Below are 21989 nucleotides of genomic sequence, written 5' to 3' on the forward strand. Positions count from 1 at the left end.
ACCCAGCAGAAGGGAGGGAGAGTGTGAAAACATCAAACTCAGAGAGACAGAAAAGATCAAAAGCACGTGAGAGAGGAGGGGTTCAGCAAAGGTTCTGGACTGATGGAGTTGGTGAAGATCTTTTCCCATGCTGTAGGCTGCTGTTTTGTCTTGTTGACCATGTCCTTTGCTTTGCAGAAGCTTCTCAATTTCAGGAGGTCCCATTTATTAATTGTTTCTCTTAGTGTCTGTGCTGCTGGGGTTATATTTAGGAAGTGGTCTCCTGTGCAAATGTGTTCAAGTGTACTTCACACTTTCTCTTCTAAGATGTTCAGTGTGGTTGACTTTATGTTGAGGTCTTTGATCTTATGGACTTGAGTTTTGTGGATGGTGATAGATACGGATCTATTTTCGTTATTCTACATGTTGAAATCCAATATGCCAGCACCACTTGCTAAATATGCTTTCTTTTTTCCATTTGATATTTTTTTGCTTCCTTATCAAAATCAGGTGTGTGGATTAATATCTGGGTCTTTGATTCAGTTCCAATGGTCCTCCTGTCTGGTTTTATACCAATACCAGGCTGGTTTTGGTACTGTAGTAGAGTCTGAAGTCAGTGATTGTGATGCCTCCAGACGTTCTTTTATTGTTCAGGATTGTTTTGACTATCCTGGGTGTTTTGCTTTTCCATATGAAGTTGAGTACTGCTGTTTCGAGGTCTGTGAAGAATTTTGCCGGGATTTTGATGGGCATTGCATTGACTCTGTAGATTGCTTTTGGTAAGATTGACATTTTCACCATGTTAATTCTCCCTACCCAAGAGCATATGAGATCCTTTCTTTTTCTGGTATCTTCTTCAATTTCTTTCTTCAAAGATCTAAAGTTCTTGTTATACAAGTCTTCCACTTGTTTGGTTAGAGTTACTCCGAGATATTTTATGCTATTTGTGGCTATGTGAAGGGTGTTGTTTCTCTGATTTCTTTCTCAGCCCTTTCAGGAGGGCTACTGATTTTTGTATTCCACTACACTACTGAAAGTGTTTATGAGTTGAGAAGTTTCTTAGTAGATTTTTTGTGATCGCTTATGTAAAATATCATATCATCAGCAAACAGTGAGAGTTTAACTTCTTTTCCGATTTGTATCCCCTTGATCTCCTTTTGTTGTCTTATTGCTCTAGCTAGGACTTTAGGAACTACATTGAATAGATATGGAGAGAGTGGACAACCTTGTCTTGTTCCTGATTTCAGTGGAATCGCTGGGAGTTTCTCTCCATTTAGTTTGATGTTGGCTGTTGGCTTGCTGTATATTGCCTTTATTATGTTTAGGTATGTTCCTTGTATCCCTGCTCTCTCCAAGACCTTTATCATGAAGGGATGTTGCTTTTTCGGCATCCAATGGGATGATCATGTGGTTTTTATTTTTCAGTTTGTTTATATGGTGGATTACCATATTTGTGGCTATTGTGAAGGGTGATGTTTCTCTGATTTCTTTCTCAGCCCATTAAGGTTCTAATCTGTCTCTATTAGTACAATGGAGAGCAGTAGGAAAGAAAGTAAAGTTCACCACACTACCCGTTCTCAGAGGGGGACCCACAGGGAATTGCTAGACAGACAGTTCCTTTGGTTTGTCCGATCCTGTTTTCCTCTTTCGTTTACATATCAAACTCCCTAGAACAAACTCTTACATTTTCTATATCTAGGCTACTTTGATATTTATTTTATGTCTGTGTATGTATATGTTGAGTGCCGATGAACACGTGTGGAAATTAGCTTGCTTGAGTGAGTCCATGTGTTTGACAGTCAGAGATTCACCTCAAGTGTCATTTCTCAGGACACTATCCATCTTACTTTTTAGAACAGGGCCTCTTTAGAACAGGTGTGAAGTTCGCCATGCACGCTAGTCTGTCTCTACTTCCACAGCACTAAGGTTATAGTTACATGCCACTGTGCCCAGTTTTTCCTTAATTTTAGTTTTGATACTTGAACTAAGGTCCTTATGCTAACACGGCAAACATTTTACTGACTGAGTTTTCTCCCTAGCCTTAGGCAATTTTAATCTTTCTTCAGTGATTTCTCCCACTCACTAGATCTTCCTGCTTCCAGGACTTCTTCATTATTTATGCCATTCCATAATGAAAAGGCAAATTTAAAATATTTAAATGTGCTCCAGCACAACTATCTGTGCCTGCACAGTTTCTCCATTAGAAACTCCTACTTTTGTAAAGTGGTTGGCAGTCACCTCTGTGGACTGCTCTGCTCAGCAACCCAGGCTCTCAGAAAGAATCTATCTGACACCTGTTGTTAATGAGCTAAGTTACTGACACCCCAACCAAATATCATGTTAAATCCCACTGTAGCTGCCTGCCTTCTTCTTCCTTCCTTCCTTCCTTCCTTCTTTCTTTCTTTCTTTCTTTCTTTCTTTCTTTCTTTCTTTCTTTCTTTCTTCTTTTGTTCTCCTCCTCCTCTTTCCTTCTTTTCAGTTTTTCAAGACAGGGTTTCTCTGCATAGCCCTAGCTGTCCTGGAACTTGCTTTGTAGACCAGGCTGGCATTTATCTCAGAGATCCTCTGCCTCCTGAATGCTGGGATTAAAGGCATGTGCCACTATGCCTGGCAGTGCTGTCTTTTTTTTCTCCTAGATGGACTTGAGAAGGTGTCATGCTCTCTTAAACTTGGTGTTTGATTCTTATCTCCACCTCTGACAGACCCAATGATTTATTATTTAAAAATGGGAATGCATATTTTCCCTCAACCAGTACAGCATTAGTGTATAACATTCCACTTTTGCTGACAGGGATAAACTGTGGACCGTATTCTTGAATCAAAGCACCCTACAATAACTTTGTAAACAACTGAGCAAGAGGGAGAGTCAGAGAGAACATACAATTTTGAAATTAGTCTTAATACCCTCTTGGGATAATGACCCTGTCATCATGTGGATGACACCTATAATTTTGAAGCTATATATTTAACAGTTTCTTAGTAAGCTGGTACACCATCTATATTTCACTCTTATGTGGCCCAGCAAAAATATTTATTGATCTGAACAGCAATAATCACAACTGTGATTAAACTACTAATATACAATTAACTATAAAATAACAATATTCTTTCTATTTCTAACCAGTATGTACTCCATAATCAAAAAACCAGACAGGTCAAGGTCACTATCCTTACCCTAATCCTGGGATGAAAACAGCCAGCTACCAGTACTTAGGGCCAACAGCAAATCAGTCAAAGCCAATCAAAGGAACCAACCAAATTACAGAACAGTTTCAGAGAGGCCACACCACGTGGTTTACAGTCTTGGATTTGGGAGGCAGAATTCAGAAGCTAAATAAGAGGCTACACATTTCCAGACACAGATTAAAATGAATAGAGAAGATACAATGAAGTGAAACCATGCCCCCAACTCCACTGCAGAAATGACAAGAGGCAACACTTAAGGTAGACCTCTGTGGAGACAGCTGGGCGACACAGGGCCCGGAGGCACAGGGGACTCTCCCAGCCTATGCTACTTATGCTCCCGTCACACCTGAGTTCCCCTCCTATCAGTTTTGTGGTGCAAGAAGACTGGAAGAGATGAGCTAAGAGAAATCCTTAGAGCTGTGGAAATAGCCACCAGAAGCACTTGAGAGAAGAACGAGCCAATGTCAGGATGTGTTTGGCTTACATACTGTACACAAAAGGAACCTTATCTGGGCATTTTCCTTGGTAGAGATTCAGGACGCAGAGACTAATTTAAAAACAAAACAAAACAAAACAGAGAAAATGGGGTCTACTTACCCATTCTGTATGGCGGCTGTGGGATCATAGGTCAAAGCCATGCCAGCCTGCAGAGAAGGGGGAAAGAACAGAAAAAGAAAAGATATTTTTATTACAGCGCCAAAACATTCAGCTGTCTTTCTTTGAAAATTCTAGACCACGTGGCTAATGAAGAGGCAGTCTTAATCTGTTTTAAGCATAAGGCCACCTTCAAAAACCAAAAATGCTACATCTCTATAATCAGCAGTAGTTTCAGAAAGGCAGATAAACTTCCATGTAGCCATTCTTCAGTCTTCTCTGTCCCTTCATCCGCCACCAACTTTGATCCTCATGACAACTCTCTGAAGAAGGCAGAAACAATCTTTTCTCTGCCCCACTCCTGAAGACGTGAAGCTTGTTGAGGTCGGTGGCTCGCTCAAGGTCACAACCTGTGGTTAGCCCTGGGCTAAAGGCTACCGGTGGCTCTAAAAGTAGAGGAAGGCACTATCACGTGACTTCGTTTATGTGTAATTCTGTCCTCCAGAAGGCACCCCAAACTATCAGGAGGCACTTGGGGGCACATTCTGTACGATGGACACCCTAATCTCCCCGACTTACACTGCTATGCGGAAATCAGAGACGACATACCTATGGACCACTATCAGTTACCTGGTACAGCACTCTGTCCTGGTGCGTGTGAGAGGGGACCCTCCATCTGACTCAGAACCCTGTCACACAGCTGTCCCTTGATGTCATTAGAAACTCTCCCAGTCAGTCACTTAGTCAAAAAGACAGTCCATCTCAGCATCTCAGTGTCTCTCTTGAACCCTGAATCCTGACACCTTACACCCACACCTTCTGATGTGGGGTCCCGACAGCTCTGCTGTTATAAGATTGGTTTGGGGCTCCAGTGAATTCGGGGTACCATCTCTACCTCTCAGGGTGGGAGAGCCTTCTCTGTGCTGTGTGAACAAACAACCTTGAGTGTAGACAGACAACCTAAGGTGTCCCAGGGCCCTCGATGTAGTTAGCACTTGGAAACAAAATGTAGAGAGGAATTTAAGCAGATCAGGTTATCTGTGCAGCGATATTTTGTTTGTATTTTAAAATTACTAACTGAATCCTACCAGTGTGAAATTTCTCTCTCTGAAGCCTGCCATAATTGTAAAATTTGTAATCACTGGGGAAACTGGGTATATATAAAAACCCATGCAAAGTTTTTATATTGTCCCCCAAATCCATAATTACTTTAAAATAAGGAGACAGGAAATATAAGTGAATGAGCTTCTAGGACTCCTCCAGGTAGAAGGAGAAAAGCATTTAAAATAAATTAAGAAAGGAAAGAGCCTTTGTGTTTAAGGTTTTTCCCTTTCTACACTGTTTAGGCCAGTTTCCCCACCAAGTCTTTGGTCTTCTAACACATAACTGAAAGGAACTGTGTCATGCCACATGGGCTCTGACGTACAGTACAGCCCGCTGCCTTTGAGTTTGCATTTCTCATATAATTTCCACAAACGATGCTTTTCATGTTGTGATTTAGCTGGGAGTGAGGAACTAAAGCATGACATCACGGATGATCAGAAGTGGCATGGGAGGAGAGAATAACCCGACATGAAGTTTGCATAACAGTTGAGATGTCTGTCATAAGTCAGCAGAGGTGCTGGGGGTACCAAGCACCCTAGGCTATTGGTGGGGTGGAGCATCTTGTATGATGGACACATATCAAAACAGTAGTTAAAGGGACAAACAACTTCCCTTGCCCTGCTGCACGGGAGTCAGAAGAATACACCCGGAACCCAAGGAGCGAGGGGTGCCTCGGGCAAGGGAGGGGGCAGAATCCGGTGAAGTTGCCACCACCTACTTCAGGATTTTGCTAGGAGAGTCCTGCCTGTGAGTACCTCTGGCAGGATGAGACGGTCCCAGGTCAGGGGCATTTGGAACAGGGTGGGTCACAGCAGAGAGCCAGGGATTTTGTTTGAACTGAAGCGTTGGTACTTGTCTGCACCTGGGGCTCACCTTGAGCGTGACAGATTGCTGAGTTATGATGCTAATATGATCTTGAGGCAGACGCTGCATTCAATTTCCCTTTGTCTCTTCCCACAAAGACGGGGAAGAAATTGATTTTGCTGCTCTGTCTAGCCCCTTTAGACAGAGCCGGCAGCATGAAATCACCATTGTGTAATCACCAGATATGATGGCATGCTGACAAACTCCAGAGTCACAGGGGAGAATAACGTAAAATATCTTGGAACAAAATGAAATGGTCACACCCGATGTTTAAAAATGTGGTGTTTAATCCTGCTGTCTACTTTCAAAAAGGGCTTGTTATGTTCACAAGAACTGTCTATGTTTCCATAAATAATTTATTTTAAACAAAATTGGGCACTTGTATCTCTTTCTAAGAACAACTAAGCATTAGTATTTCAGCCATAATAGGACATAATGTACGAGTGATAAATATTTTAGAAAAAAACCAACTCTTTTTTAAATAGAGTATTGTTGTGGTTTTAGAGAGTTTTGCTACAATGTTCAGGCTGGCCCAGAACTTTGTGATCCTCCTGCTTCAGGCATGTATCACCCAGGCCAGAAGAGATAGTAACTTTATTTTTTAATAAAACTGGGAGATTCACTGGAACAGGCCAGTATACTGACTTAGCTAAGTGATTTAGTGGGGTTGTATCAACAGGTGACAGTCATAGACAGTGCACATTAGGAGGAGCAGGCAATACTGCATCAGAGTGAACCGCCGTACTGCCGTACTGAGAAGAGATCCAAAGCCAGGAAGATGGCTGGTGGAACTCTTGCCTTCTTCCTCCGCAGGTTTATCTTGACACACAGTGTGCCCCATGCATCGTGCAGGACCAGTCCTGAGGACTTCCAGGCTGCTGGGACTGGATTTAAACTTAAGAAACAAATCCTACACGCACCCCATGCATTTAGAAAACCCCAGGCTGTAGATTAGAAAAATAAATGTTCAAGACCTTAGAGAGCAAACCAGAGACATCAAGGGGATTCTGGGTTTGTGCCTCACTTAAATATAGCAGGGAATTCTGGATTTGCACCTCTCTTAAATGTAGGTTTCCTAATGAAACCTGAGTGTATCCTTTGGAGACCTGATGTTAGAAAACTTCCTTTTGAGGAATCTGAAGTGGGCTCAGCTCCACTGAGCTATAAAGTGCTTGGGTGGCGGCAGACTGGGGATCAGGGGGACAAAGACTGCCATTGTGCAGTCTGTTCAGCGCCTTACAGAAGCCAGCAGCCTGCCTGAGCTGAGTTGTGGTTTTGGCTCTGGAGGACAGAGAAGAGGAGAGAGACAGCGTGGACGGCCGGCCGCTAAGCATCACCTGGACGGCTTCAAGAGAACTGTCAGGAATCGGGAGAAAGCAAGATTGCAGGTTTATCACTTTCAAAGCAGCAAAGGCAGCCAGAGAGCCAAGAGAAGTGAGTTCTTTACAGCTGATAGAATCAAACCGAGAGGAGCCATAAAGCTGTTGGTTTGGTGTGATGTCATTCTCAGTTTTCTGCTTCTTGGCTCTTCTAAAAACGTTCCTGCCAGAGGTTGTCTGTTGTATATAGCAACATGGAAGGACAAGATAAAACAGATGTCAAGAGATCACAGGATGGAAAGCTGAGAAGGCCTAAGCTTGTCTAAGAAGAGCTAGGTGGTTAAATAAGAAACAGGAAAAAGGGTACTTTTTTATTCATATACATATATACATATACATACATAATGCATACATGTATGTATATGTATACACTACATATTATATTATTATATTATATTATATATAATACATTTATTAATTATATATGTACAAGTGTTTAGCCTATTCCATGGATATAAGTGTATCCTGTACATGCAGTGCACACAGGGGTCAAACTAGACATTATATTCTCTGGAACTGGAGTTACAGACAATTGTGAGCCACCATACAGGCAGCTCAAACCCAGGTTCTCTGAAAGAGTAGTCAGTGCTCTTAGTGGCCAGCCCATCTCTCCAGCTCCTGGTCTGTATCATTTTAGGCTGTGATTAACAAAAACCCTATTTCCCCCTAAACTGCTTTTGGGCAAGAATTTAGTTACAACAATGAACGAAGTAGCTAACACGGGGAGTTTGTTTTTAATCTCAATCTTAATGTCTGAATTTCACAGATTCTGAGACACAGTTTTGTTTCTTTGACATCTTAATATCTGTGAAATTAGGATTCCCCTAATAATTTCTGGCATTTCATAGATTGTCAAGTCACTTTTCTGTCTTTTTAGTGGTATTTAAAATAACACAATAGTTTATCTTTAGCCAATGGTGCTGTGCAGCCAATGATGTAGCAAATATACTGTCAAAAGTGTGACACGGTGCTCAAGCATGGAAAATACAGAATTCGGAGGTTGCAATGGCTGAGCCTAAGATGCTAGCCAAGCAAAGGTGTCTGGGAGACTGAGCCAGACCCTTCTAGGTCCTAGCTTTAGTTTGATGCTCTCTGGAGCTTGGAAGCTACAACTGCTAAGCCATTAAAGGGGGTCATCACATGGCCTGTGACAAGCTGAGGTTGTCAGGACATGCCAGCAATTCCAAAAATATCTCAGTTGATGGATGCTGCACTTACCTGTCATGGCCTCCTTGTTAGATTCAGTCAGGGGACATGCAGATCAGTCCTCAGCCCTTCTTCCTGGAGATGTGTGCTATAATATTCCTTGTCTCAAGACACTTTTAGGCTGGGTACACCTAACGCTTCCCCAAGAACATATATTTCCCCCACATTTTCCCTTGACAATATGAGCTATGCAGGGGACTAGACACATCAATTGTATTTGATGCAAAATTACCATATCATGGGGACTTAAAATTCTTAATTGTTATCTTTAATCATCACATATCGACATTGGGTTCAGAGCTTCCGGAAAGGGTACTTGGTCAAATAAAAACATGTTAGTGCCGAGAAGTCAAGTTATTGAGGCTCTTAAAATGAGAAGGGCTTTCCCTTCAGCCTGCTCCCTGAAGCTCAGAAGCAGCAGATGCAGTAAATAGAGCCGCATCTGGAGGGCCAGCTACCAGACCTGACTCACCAAAGCAGTACATGAGTTCACAGCTAGCTGCTGCTTCCCCGGTCACACAGGCAGAGATTTGCCTTCATTTCAAGGGTTAGAGGACTCCTGGCAAAATCTGGCAGGATCAGGAGACAGATCTCAACTCTTTTCTTCTTGAGCAGTATAGGCCAAACCCTTCACGATAGACGTGAAGGAGTTAGCGGTAAGTGATTTAGACAATGTTCCTACATCTGTAAAAATGGTCTAAGATATCCCAAGTCTAGTCAGTATTACTAAGTGTTCCAGCAAATTCTTTAACAGGTGATCTCATTGGAATCACGGAGTCAGTTTCTCCTGGAAGAGTTTGTTTCTAGTGGTTCATGAGAACACAGTACTTAAGTACTTTTAATCAAAGTAAATTACAGAGCATCTGGTTGATAACACAAATGGTGTCTTCCTGGGCTCACTGTCAGATTCTTCTCATGTTCGGCAAGAAGGATGGTGACAAGAGGCTGAGCAAAGCTTCAGGACCACAGCACCATCCAGGGCACATCCTGCTGAGGACAGGGAGATGCTCTGTGCCGAACCGTGTTCTTCCGTGTTGAAGCTTCTGTTCTTCACTGAGGATGATATCTCAAAGCAGAAGCCACAGGTCACACTGGTAGTCATTAGAGACATCCAAGTGTCTTCACAGACTCCAGAGAAAGATTCTGTCCCCTGTTTAAGCCTCTTCCCTACAGGTCCCATGGAGCTTGTTGGTGACATGCTTGCCATTCTATCTAGAGCCATCTGTGTGCTGTTAAAAATCAGTTCTTTCCAGGTCGGTGTGGCTTGAATTGTTCTCCAGTGGGGTGAATCAGCAGTTTTCTCCTCATGTGCAGATGAGAATATTGTAAATGGTAGAAACAATTCACTATTAAAGAATTTTTCTAAGCCAGGCAGTGGTGGCACACGCCTTTAATCCCAGCACTGGGGAGGCAGAGGCAGACGGATCTCTGTGAGTTCGAGGCCAACCTGGTCTACAAGAGCTAGTTCCAGGACAGGCTCCAAAGGTACAGAGAAACCCTGTCAAAAAAAAAGCAAGAAAATTTTTTTTTCTAAAGTATGTCAATTATGACATTGAGTCACATGTTTGGTGATCTTTAATTCTGAGCTAACTTGTTACTCTGGGACTCATGACATTAGTGGAGCAGAACTAAAGCTGAGTTCATACTCCTTAGGAAGTCTTGAACTTGTTGGGTAAGAAGTGCAAATCTGTCATTGTCTTTAAACCAGAGATGATTGATATTTAACTTTAAAATGGGTTTCAAATGATGGCAGTGTTGACACATTGTACCATAACTTGGTGTTCATAGGGACATTATGTTCTAAGTTAATGGGAGGGACAAAGCCTTAACCAACATGCTAGCTAGTTTATGCTCAACAGCAAAGTCACAAAACAGGATCAAGTAGATTCTTGTCATTCATTAGTTATGTGCTTTAAAGCATCACAGACACTGAGCTTGCTGAAGATATGGGTCCTCCTAAGAGCAAACATGAAGGATCAATGTCCCTTAGCATTTGTTCATGAGGTTTTCATTTTCAATAGTACTTGAGTACTTCTACTCTTGTTTTATGTTTGAGCTAAAGACGGATTTTTTTCATTGTTATTTTTGAAGTTTTTTATTCACGTGTATGTGTGCATGTCTATGTGTAAGTGAGTATGTGCACATGAATACAGGTGTCCATGGAGACCAGAAGAGGTGTCAGAAGAGCTGGAGTTGTGGAAGCTGTGAGTCACTTGACATGGGTGCTGGGAACTACTCTCTAGTCGACTGTCTGCAAGAACAGCAAGCACTCAAATTGCTTAGTCATCTGTCAAGTCCTAGGGTAGTATTGTTGTTGTTATTGCTGTTGTTGTTGTTGTTACTCTTTTTTGGAGATAGACTCTCACTTAGTTCAGATTGGTCTTGAACTTGCTATATAGCCAAGGATTGTTGGGTGACCTTGATGGTCAGAGGTTGCAGTCTGTTCTGGCCTGGCAGCTCTCCAAAAATCAGCAACAGGAGGAACTCTCTCCCCTTGAGACTTCCAGCTCTCTACCAGCCCTTATCTGGAGAATGTCTCTAGGCCCAGAGGACTGATCTTATCTGAAAGTTGTCCCTAGATGCCTGATTTATCTCTAGTGTGGCCTGATTTATCTCTAGTGTGACCTTTGGCATAGTTTCCCTCTAGAAGCCTTCCCCTTGTTGCCTGTACAGTAAAGGTAGCTATAACTTGTACTAGGAGCTTTGCTATATGACCCTGCTGCCACATATGAAGCCTTATGATGGGAGCACGCTGTTTAATGCAAATTAAGATTTATCCCCAGGCTTTCCAATCCTATATTTTCCTATATAGAATAAAGTTGAGCTGATTCACTGAAGTCATATCCTGGAGGGCTATCTCTAAGGTATCTGCAGTCATCCTAACACTGTCTGTTCCCAGCCTTGAGTTCCTCCTCTTTCACTGACAAGCCAACAAGGGTCCCCAAGAAGGAGAACCACGAAGGATGACTTTGAACTTCTGATCTTCCTGCTTCTGTCCCTCCAGTGCGTCCTGAGCACCTAAGTTGTGTCACCAGCTTGGAAGAAAGCCCTTGTGCTTGCTGAGCCACCTCACCCAACCCAGTAGGACTTTAGATATTAATCATACCTTCTTATTATATACAGAACAAGTCAGTTAATAATCCATTTCCATTCTCTTCTAAAATATGAGTTGTACAATTTATCATTTTCAACAGTGCTCAGTCTTTTATGGTCTGCAGAAATTGTTTAGTTTTCTTTTTTTTCTTTCAGCTTTTTCCTCTGAGTTCTCTTCCCCTCTGCCAGCTTGTGACTTTTATGATTATATGACCTTCAAAGGAAAAGAATTGGCCAAAACCCCTCCAAACATGTATTATTTCACTGTTAGGTTATGATTTATGATTTGAAGTGCAATTTTACTAAAACCTTAGTGTAATGTGGGACAAACATAAAATGTATTAATTTCTAGTTTTCAGTATGCTTAATACCATAAGTAAAAAGTTTACAATAGCATTATATTGACAGCAGATTTTATTTCTATCATTTAAAAACGTAAATGTTAATTTTAAAGGCATTTAGTGTGCTTGTGTGTGTGTGCCTTTGTTTGTGTTCATGTATGCCCACGCATGCATACGTATGCACAGAGTAGAACTGGCTGGCTCTCAGAGACCTGGGCTGTGTTGGTATCAACAAGTTACAACACAGCCACAGTGTGTGATACTGTAGCTAGCCAGGCACACACACACACACACACACACACACACACACACACACACACACACACTCCAATGGGAGAGAAGCATGGTGCTGACGGACTCAGAGAGCAGGCCAGGAGCTTCGTCTCAGCTCTGAAGTCATGGAACTTAAGATTTGAACTCTAGAACCTATTTTCTTAGCCTAAAAGTGCCAGGGAAATTATGAAGAAAGCACCACAGAGGGCGATATTCTTCAGTCTGTACCATTTGCAAGGGTTATTACTCCACCCACCTCAGAGAAGGATGAAGGTTTCACAGAGAGCTCAGGATGTTTCCAAACCCTGTTCCCCATGGGCGCCTCAGCACTTGGGCCAGAGAGGCCTCCACTAACGAGGTCAATGTGGAGCTGTAGGAGGGAGCTTTCCAGCTGTGGGAAAGACTGTGGTTTGCACATGAGTATGAATCAATGTCTTCATGATGTGCTCTGCTAAACAAATGGTTAACATCTGGGAACAATACAGCTGTGGACAATGACTTGTGACCGCTGCTCTGGTTGTTTTTTCTTACTGTTTGGGTCTTTGTTTTCTTACTTTGATCTCTGTTTTATAGATCTAACTATAGACAATTTGTTGATTTATTTTTAATGTAAATCAATTTGTGTGTATTGTGTTCTATTTTTCTCTCAGAGACAGTCTCATGTATATTGGCCTGACCTTGAGTTACTGTTTATCTGAGACTAAATACTCTTGCTACACTTGCAGAGAACCCAGGCTTTGTTTCTAGTACCCATGTTTGGTAGCTCACAATTACTCCAGCTCCAAGGGATCTTACCCCGTCTCATAGCCTCTCTGTGTACCTGCATTGCATTTAAGCTTGTGTGTATACATGCATACATACATACATACACCACACGCACGCACACACACACACACACACACACACACACACACACACACACACACACACACACACGCACAGAAGCACACAGAGCAAGTGCTCTTAAGTTCTGGCTATCCAGAGACCAACTTTGAAGCAACTCCTGTTTTGACTTGTAGCTGAGGATGGAGCCCAGTGTTTGGTACCTTCTAGGCCAGTGCTCCATCACTCATCTGTATCCCCAGCCTGATTTTACACTTTATTCTGAGGCAGGGTCTCACTTGGAAGCTTCCCTTGGGCTTGGTGCTTATGTACTTGCAGCCGCTTTGATGATGAGGCTGGACCACAAGGCCTGGCCTTCTTTTAAAAGGACATTTTTAGGCAAAGATGTCCTACTGAGAACTATGTAAACAAGCATGAAGACACCATTGGGATGGTTTCTTGCCGTGACTATGTGCACTAACACAGTCATGGGTCTGCGTCTTGCATCTACGTGGTGAAGTAGTACCCACTGAGCTGAAGAATAACAGCAGAGGAAGACAGTGCCAAAGATGGGGCTGAAATGATCACCATGCTGTCAGGTTTGCCTGAATTCACCTTTGTTCCAAACAGAAAAAAAACACAAACCAGCCAAACTACAATGATTCATCATAAATCTGAATAAATGATGTAGCCTTGTGTGATTGGTATGGCTACTGACCTTCAGTGAAATATAAAAGAATATCTTTTTTTCTCAATAATATATGGATTTGGAGTGAGTGATGACTCAGTGTCCTGAGACTGGGTGTTTGGAATTAAGTTAATCAAAATTGTCCTGGCCTTATATTCTAAAATAGTATGCAGATCACTACACAGCCTGTGGAGATCTTCCTCCATGTACTGGGAAGGAAGAGAAATCTTGTTAATACTAGCTTTGAATAAATGGAGTAATAGCACTGCATCACGAAGGACATTCTCAAGCACCATGAAATCCAAATAAAATAATACAGGGTTTCATGTCATAACAAACCACTTTGCTTAAAGCTGACAATGATGAATTGAAAACTTCAAGCTCTGTGTGTGTGTATGTGTGTATGTGTGTGTGTGTGAGAGAGAGAGAGAGAGAGAAAGAGAGATAGAGAGATAGAGAGATATGTAGTTAAGTTTATTCATCTATAATCATTGTATTCATAGGCCTAAATCTTGGGCTAGTAAAAATGCATGGAACTTAAATATTTTCATGGAAGTCTGAAAAGTCATACTATTAGCTATATACCTAAAACATAAAAACTTACAATACATTCAAGTCTGTGCTTCAATATACATATGTAATTCAAATGCAATTTTCTCATCTGGGCTGTCAATGCTCCTTCTTAGAGTTATAGACCACCTAACAAAAACTCCAACACCAGGCATGAGAAGCCTTCTTTTGAGTTGTTGGGCAAAGTTGTCAAAAGACTCCTAAACATTACAGGGTATTGCTATTACCTTTAGTTGCTCCCAAGAGATGGAAGGTAAATCCCTATTGCTGAAGACAACATGCACTTCAGATACAGGGTCCAGAACTGAAACTGACTTGCAAGCCTCCTTCCTGAGGATGAGCTCTCAGGCTACTAGATCGTGCTCTGCAGGCTCCCAAAGGAAGGAGCAACCAACAATCCTATGAACCACAGCAAAGACCAGCAGGGTATGATAGCCCTAGGTGTGCAGAGGTAGCATAGTAACCAACAGCTCTCTAACTGGACTTAAGACCTGCTCAACAAGGGGGAAACTATGCCTGGTGCTTGAAACCTAGTCAACCACACAGAACTAGTAAAGTCATTGGTCCTGGAGAAGAACTTCAAACCACCACTTTACTAAATGAATTAATCCCTAAGTACATTCAGAATTACTGTCCTTATATCCATAGATAGGTACAGTTCTCACTTCTCATCAAGGAAACCTCTCATTACAAGAGACAGAGACATTTCCAGAAAATTATAACCAGGCAAAGTGCAGAGTTGTGGAGCCCAGTCCCAATAGATACATCTACAGGGCAATTCATGTGCTGAAGTCACAGTGGAAGAAGAAAGACTGTGAGAGCCAGAGGACTGGGGAGTTGGCTCTGAGATCTGTCACCTAGGCATGTCAGAAGCTGCACCCATAGTCTTACCAACAGGACTGCCTAAATAGGAGCTCAATAAGGACAACAGACATGCTAATATGGACAGAAATGGGGGGTAAAGGTCAGGGGGCAGGGTCCAATCCTATACAAATAACACAGGCAACTAAGGCATGCTCAGAGTGGGAGATGTCTTCCCAAGAACACACCAGTTGGTTTTCCAGTACCAATGGTCTGGTCAGCTCTGAAAACATACATATCAGTAACATTATACAGACTGAGCAGGTTATAGTTAGGAATCACACACACACACACACACACACACACACATAATAACAATTAATGAAAAAGATGTCATGAATTCATGAATTTAAAGAAGACAAGCAGGGGAACATGGGAGAGTTTGGAGGGAGGAAAACGAAGAGGGAAATGATGTAATTATATTGTAATATCAAAAATAGAAGAAAAAAACCCCAGCCAGTTTTACTGAAAATTTATTCTTCAAGTGGAGATAGTTTAGGGATTCTAAACTTTAATATTACTACACTGAATCTCCCCAAAACTTAATTTGATTTTCTATTCAATATAATGTCATTTTTCCAGGAGTCGCAGAGTTGATTATTAACAGGATTAATACCATCAGCTCACTTTTGTACCCAAACTCTGAAGATCATTTCTCTAAGTATTGCCATAATCAGAAACAGTGTCTTCCGAGCATCAACTAGAGGGAAAATATTGTCTTCCTTTGTTGATTGCTTTTAAATTGACTCTGTCGGAGAATTATGGATATGAGAAAGACAAGAAATACCATTTTATTGGTTTTCCTTTATAATAAAAATGACTTTTTTTCGCTGAACTTCTGAGTACATGCCTCAATTACTTCTTATAAGCTATCATGTCTCTTATTTGTGTCTGTGACCAAAATGTGGGTTTTTTTGTAAGTAAACTCCAATAGGATCATTACAGAGAGTATTTGCTGCTTCCATTAACCTCAAGCTTAGGAATACCTCATAAAATATTAATGTTTTGAGTCAGTAAGAAATAATATTAATAGTAATGAATGTTATCTGGATTATTTAATATCAAAGTTAAGTGTAAATATCTAGTGAGAGGGTATCATTTTTAATTTAAATAAGCATTTATTTATATTTAAATATAAATACACACACCCAAAAGTCATTCATAGCAATAAAACATAGAGAACTTTTAAAACCTGAGTGTCTCTCACAGAGTAGTGAAACCTTACCCATCTTTTTTATTTGGTCTAATTATCTCTACAAAAGAATTGAATCCAGGCTGTAAATACATGTATTTCATAAGTATCTCTCTGTGTGTGCCCATGTGAGGTGGTGGTTGTAGCAGTTAATATTTCAGTGTGTAATGATCTTCATTGAAGTACTAGGCTGCCATCAAGCGGAATTTGATCTTGTCATCTACTTCTTTTCTGTCTAGCCAGCCATTTTTCCTAGTTGGGATAGATTCCAGTGTCCAACCTGGCCTCAGCAGTCACTAGAACTGAATTCTTTGGTAACATGGGAGTAAGCATTAGGGTGTACCCTCATGTTCCTGACATCTCTTGTACTAGTCTGAAGCACTCCTGGTTCCAGACAACTGGAGGTGCACCATCGAGATTAAGGTGAGCAGTGTTCTCCTTGCAGCTAGCCATGAGAATATGGCCTCTACTCTGGGCAGCACATGCCCAAGGGATGGGGACACTCAGAGCAGTGATAAAGGGAGAATACTCTTTAACTAACAATGACATAAAAAACATGCTAGCATGAATATAGCATAAACACCGGCCCATCAGAACATGAACACCAGAGGCTGGTCCTGGGAAGCTCCTACCATGAGTGGCAACACCCAGTTCTCTCTTGGTTGTGTTAGGTTTGTGGAGGACGCTCTTGAACTGGCCAGGAAGCGATTTTCACCCAAAGAGAAGCAGCTGTGATCATTTACCAAGAAGTATGTTTCATTTTGATTATTGAAGGGGCTCCACAGTCCTTCTCAACTGTAGGAGTTTGAATGTCAGTCCCGGGCCAGCTGGAAGCTTCTCAAATACAGCACATCCTGCTCTGTCTGCTAGGGCATCAGAGTGTCCTTTAGATGAATCCGAGTTTCGCCATATATTTAAGGCAGAGTAGTGAGAGTGTAGTTGCAGTTTGGATGTCGAAGCAGACTGACAAATCCAGCCGACTTCTACTGAGCTAAACGCTAACAAGGTTTGTGAAAGCATAAAGCTTACATTAAGTTGAGTAGGGAGGGAAGTGGGGATGATCTGGGAGGAATTGAGGGAGATGAAAACATGCTCAAAATACATTGTATGAAAAGAGTAAATAAAACTTAAATTAAAATGACATAAAGAAGGAACTGCGGATCAATGATGTACTGAAGTGCCCCAATCTCTTAACTATTTAGCATTCTAGGCATCTCGTGCAAGATCTGATAATAACTTAAAATGCCCCCTGTGCTTTTCATTTAGGTAAAATCATGGCTACTAGCATATAGTTGAAAGTCTTGATTATGTGTGTCTTTTTCTATGTGCAAAGCTCCTAGTCTTACAGTTTTATAAATAAATGCATTTCACCAGTGTGTGCTAATTAACTATCAAAATGTTGCCCCAAAGAGAAAGGCTTGAAATTATGAAGTTTTAATTAGCTTATCAATTTCTGTGTTTTGCTTAACTCCGGAATGCTTGTAATATCAAGCAGAAATCCTTTTCGCTTTATCAGTTTTTCTTAACTTTCAAGAGTGGGGAGAAATGGACATTTTCTTTTCCCTGATGTTACCAGCCTCTCAGTTTTCCTACATTTCAAAAGAAATTGGGGAACCGAAATCAATACAGAGAAATAATCTCATTTGCAGGGTGGCCAAACTGCGGCAGAGCATGGCCAGTTTCCTCCCCACTGTGCCTGTGGTTGTCTTCATAATTTACAGAGAACCATGGTGCAAAGACCTGAAGATATGTAGATTTAGTTGTGAGCATTAATGCTCTTTTCCTGGACTTTAACTCAATTTGATTATTCCTGTACTCTGTTACAGATACAGGCTTATGAATTTTGTTGTTGCTGTTATTTGCTTCCTTTCTCAAAGTCCATGCCTTAGCGAAATAGGAATTGCATTCCGTCTTTGCATGTGTCTTTCTGTGTGTGCATCTGTGTGTGTTGTATGCATGTATGCATTTTCATGTGTGTGGGTACATATATGTGCATAGAGAGGGCCAGAGGTGAATTTCTGGTGAGTTCCTTGATAGCTTTCTTCTTTTATTTACTGAGGCAGGATCTCACACTGAGCCTGGAATTTGATGCTTCTGTTACTCTGGCTAAGCCAGACTCCCTTCACTTTCTCCCTCTCCAGCACTGGGGTTATAGGCAGCACCACATCTACCCAGCTTATAGATGTGTGCGAGGGATCCGGACTCTGGTCCTGATGCTGACACATGACACTTTATCCATTAAGTAGTCCCATTTGTGGGTAGGTGATCGTGAGGGAAAGGGGGCATGGATGGGGCACTTGATGTAGAACATATACTTAATTGAAAATATCCATATTTAACACAGTACTATGCACAATTAATATACATAACATATTTTTAAATGTATTTATGAAATAGAAAGATTTCACATTTATGAACGAGAAGGATGCCTAGGGGTTATTAGGTGCTGGCTTTAAATTCCAAAGGACTCTGGGCCCAGAAAAGCTCCATCTGCCACAGGTCTACTCCTTCCGATGGGCACAAAACATATGCCCTTGGCTGTGACCTTTGGGTGGTCAAATCTCTGGGCACAGTTGTGAGAGAGGGTCTCCGCTGGGCTAACTGAGGCGGGCAGACCTATCATAAAAGCGAGCTGAGCACCAGCCTTCCTCTCTCATCTCTATTTCCAGACTGCAGACACAACGTGAGCAGCTGCCTCATGATCCTGTTGCCATGCCTTCCCTCCCCACTATGACGGACCGTATTCTTGAAATGTGACCAGATTGAAGCTTTTCTCTTAAGTCTCTTTTTGCCAAGCATGTTGTTACAGCAACATGAGATTGAACCAACGCATCCCATATTAGACAAGGCTTAGAAGAAAGCTACAACTTGCAGTCTTGAAACTGAACAAAAAGAAATAAAAAGAATAAAAAGCAAAAGAAATCGGGGAACAGAAATCAATACAGAGAAATAATCTCATTTGCAGGGTGGCCAAACTGCGGCAGAGCATGGCCAGTTTCCTCCCCACTGTGCCTGTGGTCATCTTCGTAATTTCCAGAGAACCATGGTACAAAGGCTAGAACTTTCAAAGATTTAAATACGGAATATGGTAGGCCAAAGTATCTTGGATACTTTATTAGCCCTCTCATTCAGGCAACATCTTTAGGGAATGTATAAACAGAGCCTCTATATTCAAGAATGCCATGAGATAGCATCTCAGATGTAGGAAAGACCTAATTATGTTCCCTACAGAGTAATTGAAAAGCACCATGATTTACATCTTCAATTGTTTGGTGATTAAAGCCCCAGGAAGGTGTTGTTCCATTGGGGCATGGGCAGTGAGGTAATTAGGATCCATGTTTCCAGGCCACCTTCACTCACATTTGGCTCCAGAATTGACAACTTCTATTTCTCTCTATGGTGAGTATGTGTTGGTTTTGTTTTTGTTGTTCTTGCACTGATACCAAAATATGTGAGCTATCTATAACTACTCCTTGTAGCCTGAAGAAAGTATTACCGATACTTTCTGTAGGAAATGAAGTTTGTTACAGAGTCAAGTTTTCTTATAGAATCATGGAATTTGGGGTTATAGTATGTGGTTGGTGCAAAGATAGCCCTAATTAGCAAGCATTTTACCTAATCACATTTTAAGGTCAAATGAGTCTTTGTAGACTACAGATGCTTTGTACGGGCCAAATGTAATGATGCGGGGGCTGTCAGACTGCCTGCTGATGCATTAAACTATCCCTGGGACACATCGGCCAACCCACACAACCTCATTAAAACACAATCTCAACTTCCTTTCTAACCCGGAGAATATGAACACTCTTGCATCTTTCCATTGGTTCCTGATGCTCAGTGATTATTTTATTTACTTCTTACTATAATGATATACATTCTATAGTACTTGACTACAGCTATGCAATTGAAGAGGTAGTTTATAGACCCTTATAGATACACTCAAAACAGCCTCAGAAAACGGAAAATGACAAAATCATTTGCTGAGAAATCTCCCAGCTTCCTTCCTTTCTTAGAACAGGACTCTTGGGGTTCAGAGTATAGGAAGGGACATAATTATGATGCCTTTTAAATGACACATGGACAAATCATATGCTTGGAATATAAGTCCTAGCCTCCCCCCAACATTGAAATTAAGGCTTTGGCACAAAATGTCATTTATTTGGTCAAACTACTTCATCCCATTTTCTCAAGAATGAAAAATACTACAAAAGCCCAGGAGCCTTTTCCTTGTGATTTTAGAAAAATAAACAACCAAGAGGACCGACTCCCAAAGACTAGCAGGTGTACAGCCGCCGCTCACTGCCGGTTAGTATAGGGAGGAGACAGGGATGGCTAAAATGAAGCGCCTGGTCGGGGAGATGGATCAGTGGGCAAGGGTGCTTGCTGTATAACCATGAGGACCCAAGTTTGAACCCACAGCGCTCATGTAAAATGCCGGTCATAGCCACATATGCTGGTAATTCCCACGCTCAGGGGTGGAGGTGTATGGACACAAGAGGACTTCTAGGAATTGCAGGCTGACAGCTGGCTGTGGGTCTGTGAGGGACCCTGTCTCAAGGGAATAAGATGGAGAGTGACAAAACAGGACACCAGCTGTCCTCAAACCACACTTGAAGAATCGTATACACACATGGGCACCCATGACACCTGTCTCCCTGAGCAGGTGCTTCTTTTTATTCACAGCACCCGATGTCTGCTTTGGTATCTTCCTAAGGAAGGAATGCTGCTCAGTTTCTGAGTTGGTCTCAGGACTCACCTCTCCTTCTCTGGGCCATGGCCTCCCGTTCTGGGTGTACTTGCTCTGATTCTGTCTCTTCTTCTGTCCTCCATCAGCAAATTTGCACAGTAAAGGCTCACTGGGCGCTGGAAGAAAAAGAAAGAAAAGCCACATCAGTAAGCGCTCCATGCACGTAAGTAACTCGCCCAGCTGGGCTCACAGTGGATCCTTGTTATCAGTGTGTTCTGAAGTAACATCTTGGTTCTGGCCCTTTTTCTTTCAGCTCCACTGCCTGGTGTTCTAGCCATCGCTGGGACTCGGGAAAGTGCTGGCAGACCTCGAGAGATTGTACTATATACTCCTGGATAGATGGTTGAAGTCTTATGCACCCTTGTCTCCAGGTGGTGAGTCTCATAGCATAGTGAGGAACACATGCATCCCCAGTGCTTGTGTGTGATTATCTCTCCCTCAAAGCAGCAGCACTTTTACTATGCAAACTGTAGAATTCAATCTAGAGAAACTGTTAGAAATCAGAGCAGCAGCTTGGAGAAGGGATTGAATACAAAGTTAAAAACTCAGAAATGCACTCTGTTAGGAGCCAGGGCTTGTCAACCATGGTGGGTCATGATTTGGGTATATACCCAAAGGATGCTCAATCATACCACAAGGACATGTGCTCAACTACATTCATAGCAGCATTATTTGTAATATCCAGGACCTGGAAACAACCCAAATAGCCCTCAACTGAAGAATGGACAAAGAAGATGTGGTACATTTACACAATGAAGTACTACATAGCAGAAAAATGACATCTTAAAATTTGCATGCAAATGGATGAAACTAAAAAACACCATACTGAGTGAGGTAACCCAGACTCAGAAACACAAATATAATATGTATTTTCTCGTAAGTGGCTTTTAGACATAAAGCAAAGAAAAACAAGGCTGCAATTCACAATCCCAGAGAACCTAGACAATAAAGAGGACCCTAGGAGATACATACGTGGATGTATATATCAACATGGGAAGTAGAAAAAGACAAGATCTCTGAATAAATTATAAGCATGGGAATCATGGGAGAAGGAAGAATGGGAGTGGGGAGGAAGAGAGGGAAGTATGAA

General features: G+C 41.8%; 1 protein-coding gene across 2 annotated transcripts in view; it reads right to left on the minus strand.

Annotated features, from left to right (window-relative positions):
* Rbms3 (RNA binding motif single stranded interacting protein 3) overlaps positions 1–21989 on the minus strand; it is a 675207-nt gene that overhangs the window by 105387 nt on the left and 547831 nt on the right. For both annotated transcript variants that reach the window (XM_038323829.1, XM_038323830.1), the window contains exons 7-8: positions 20909–21015; positions 3763–3809 (exon numbers count right to left, since the gene is read on the minus strand). In XM_038323829.1, coding sequence (XP_038179757.1) covers positions 3763–3809; positions 20909–21015 — 154 coding nt within the window. The remainder of the gene's footprint in view (positions 1–3762; positions 3810–20908; positions 21016–21989) is intronic.

This window comes from Arvicola amphibius, chromosome 3 (genome assembly GCF_903992535.2).
Source record: "Arvicola amphibius chromosome 3, mArvAmp1.2, whole genome shotgun sequence".
NCBI classification, from domain to species: Eukaryota; Metazoa; Chordata; class Mammalia; order Rodentia; family Cricetidae; genus Arvicola; species Arvicola amphibius.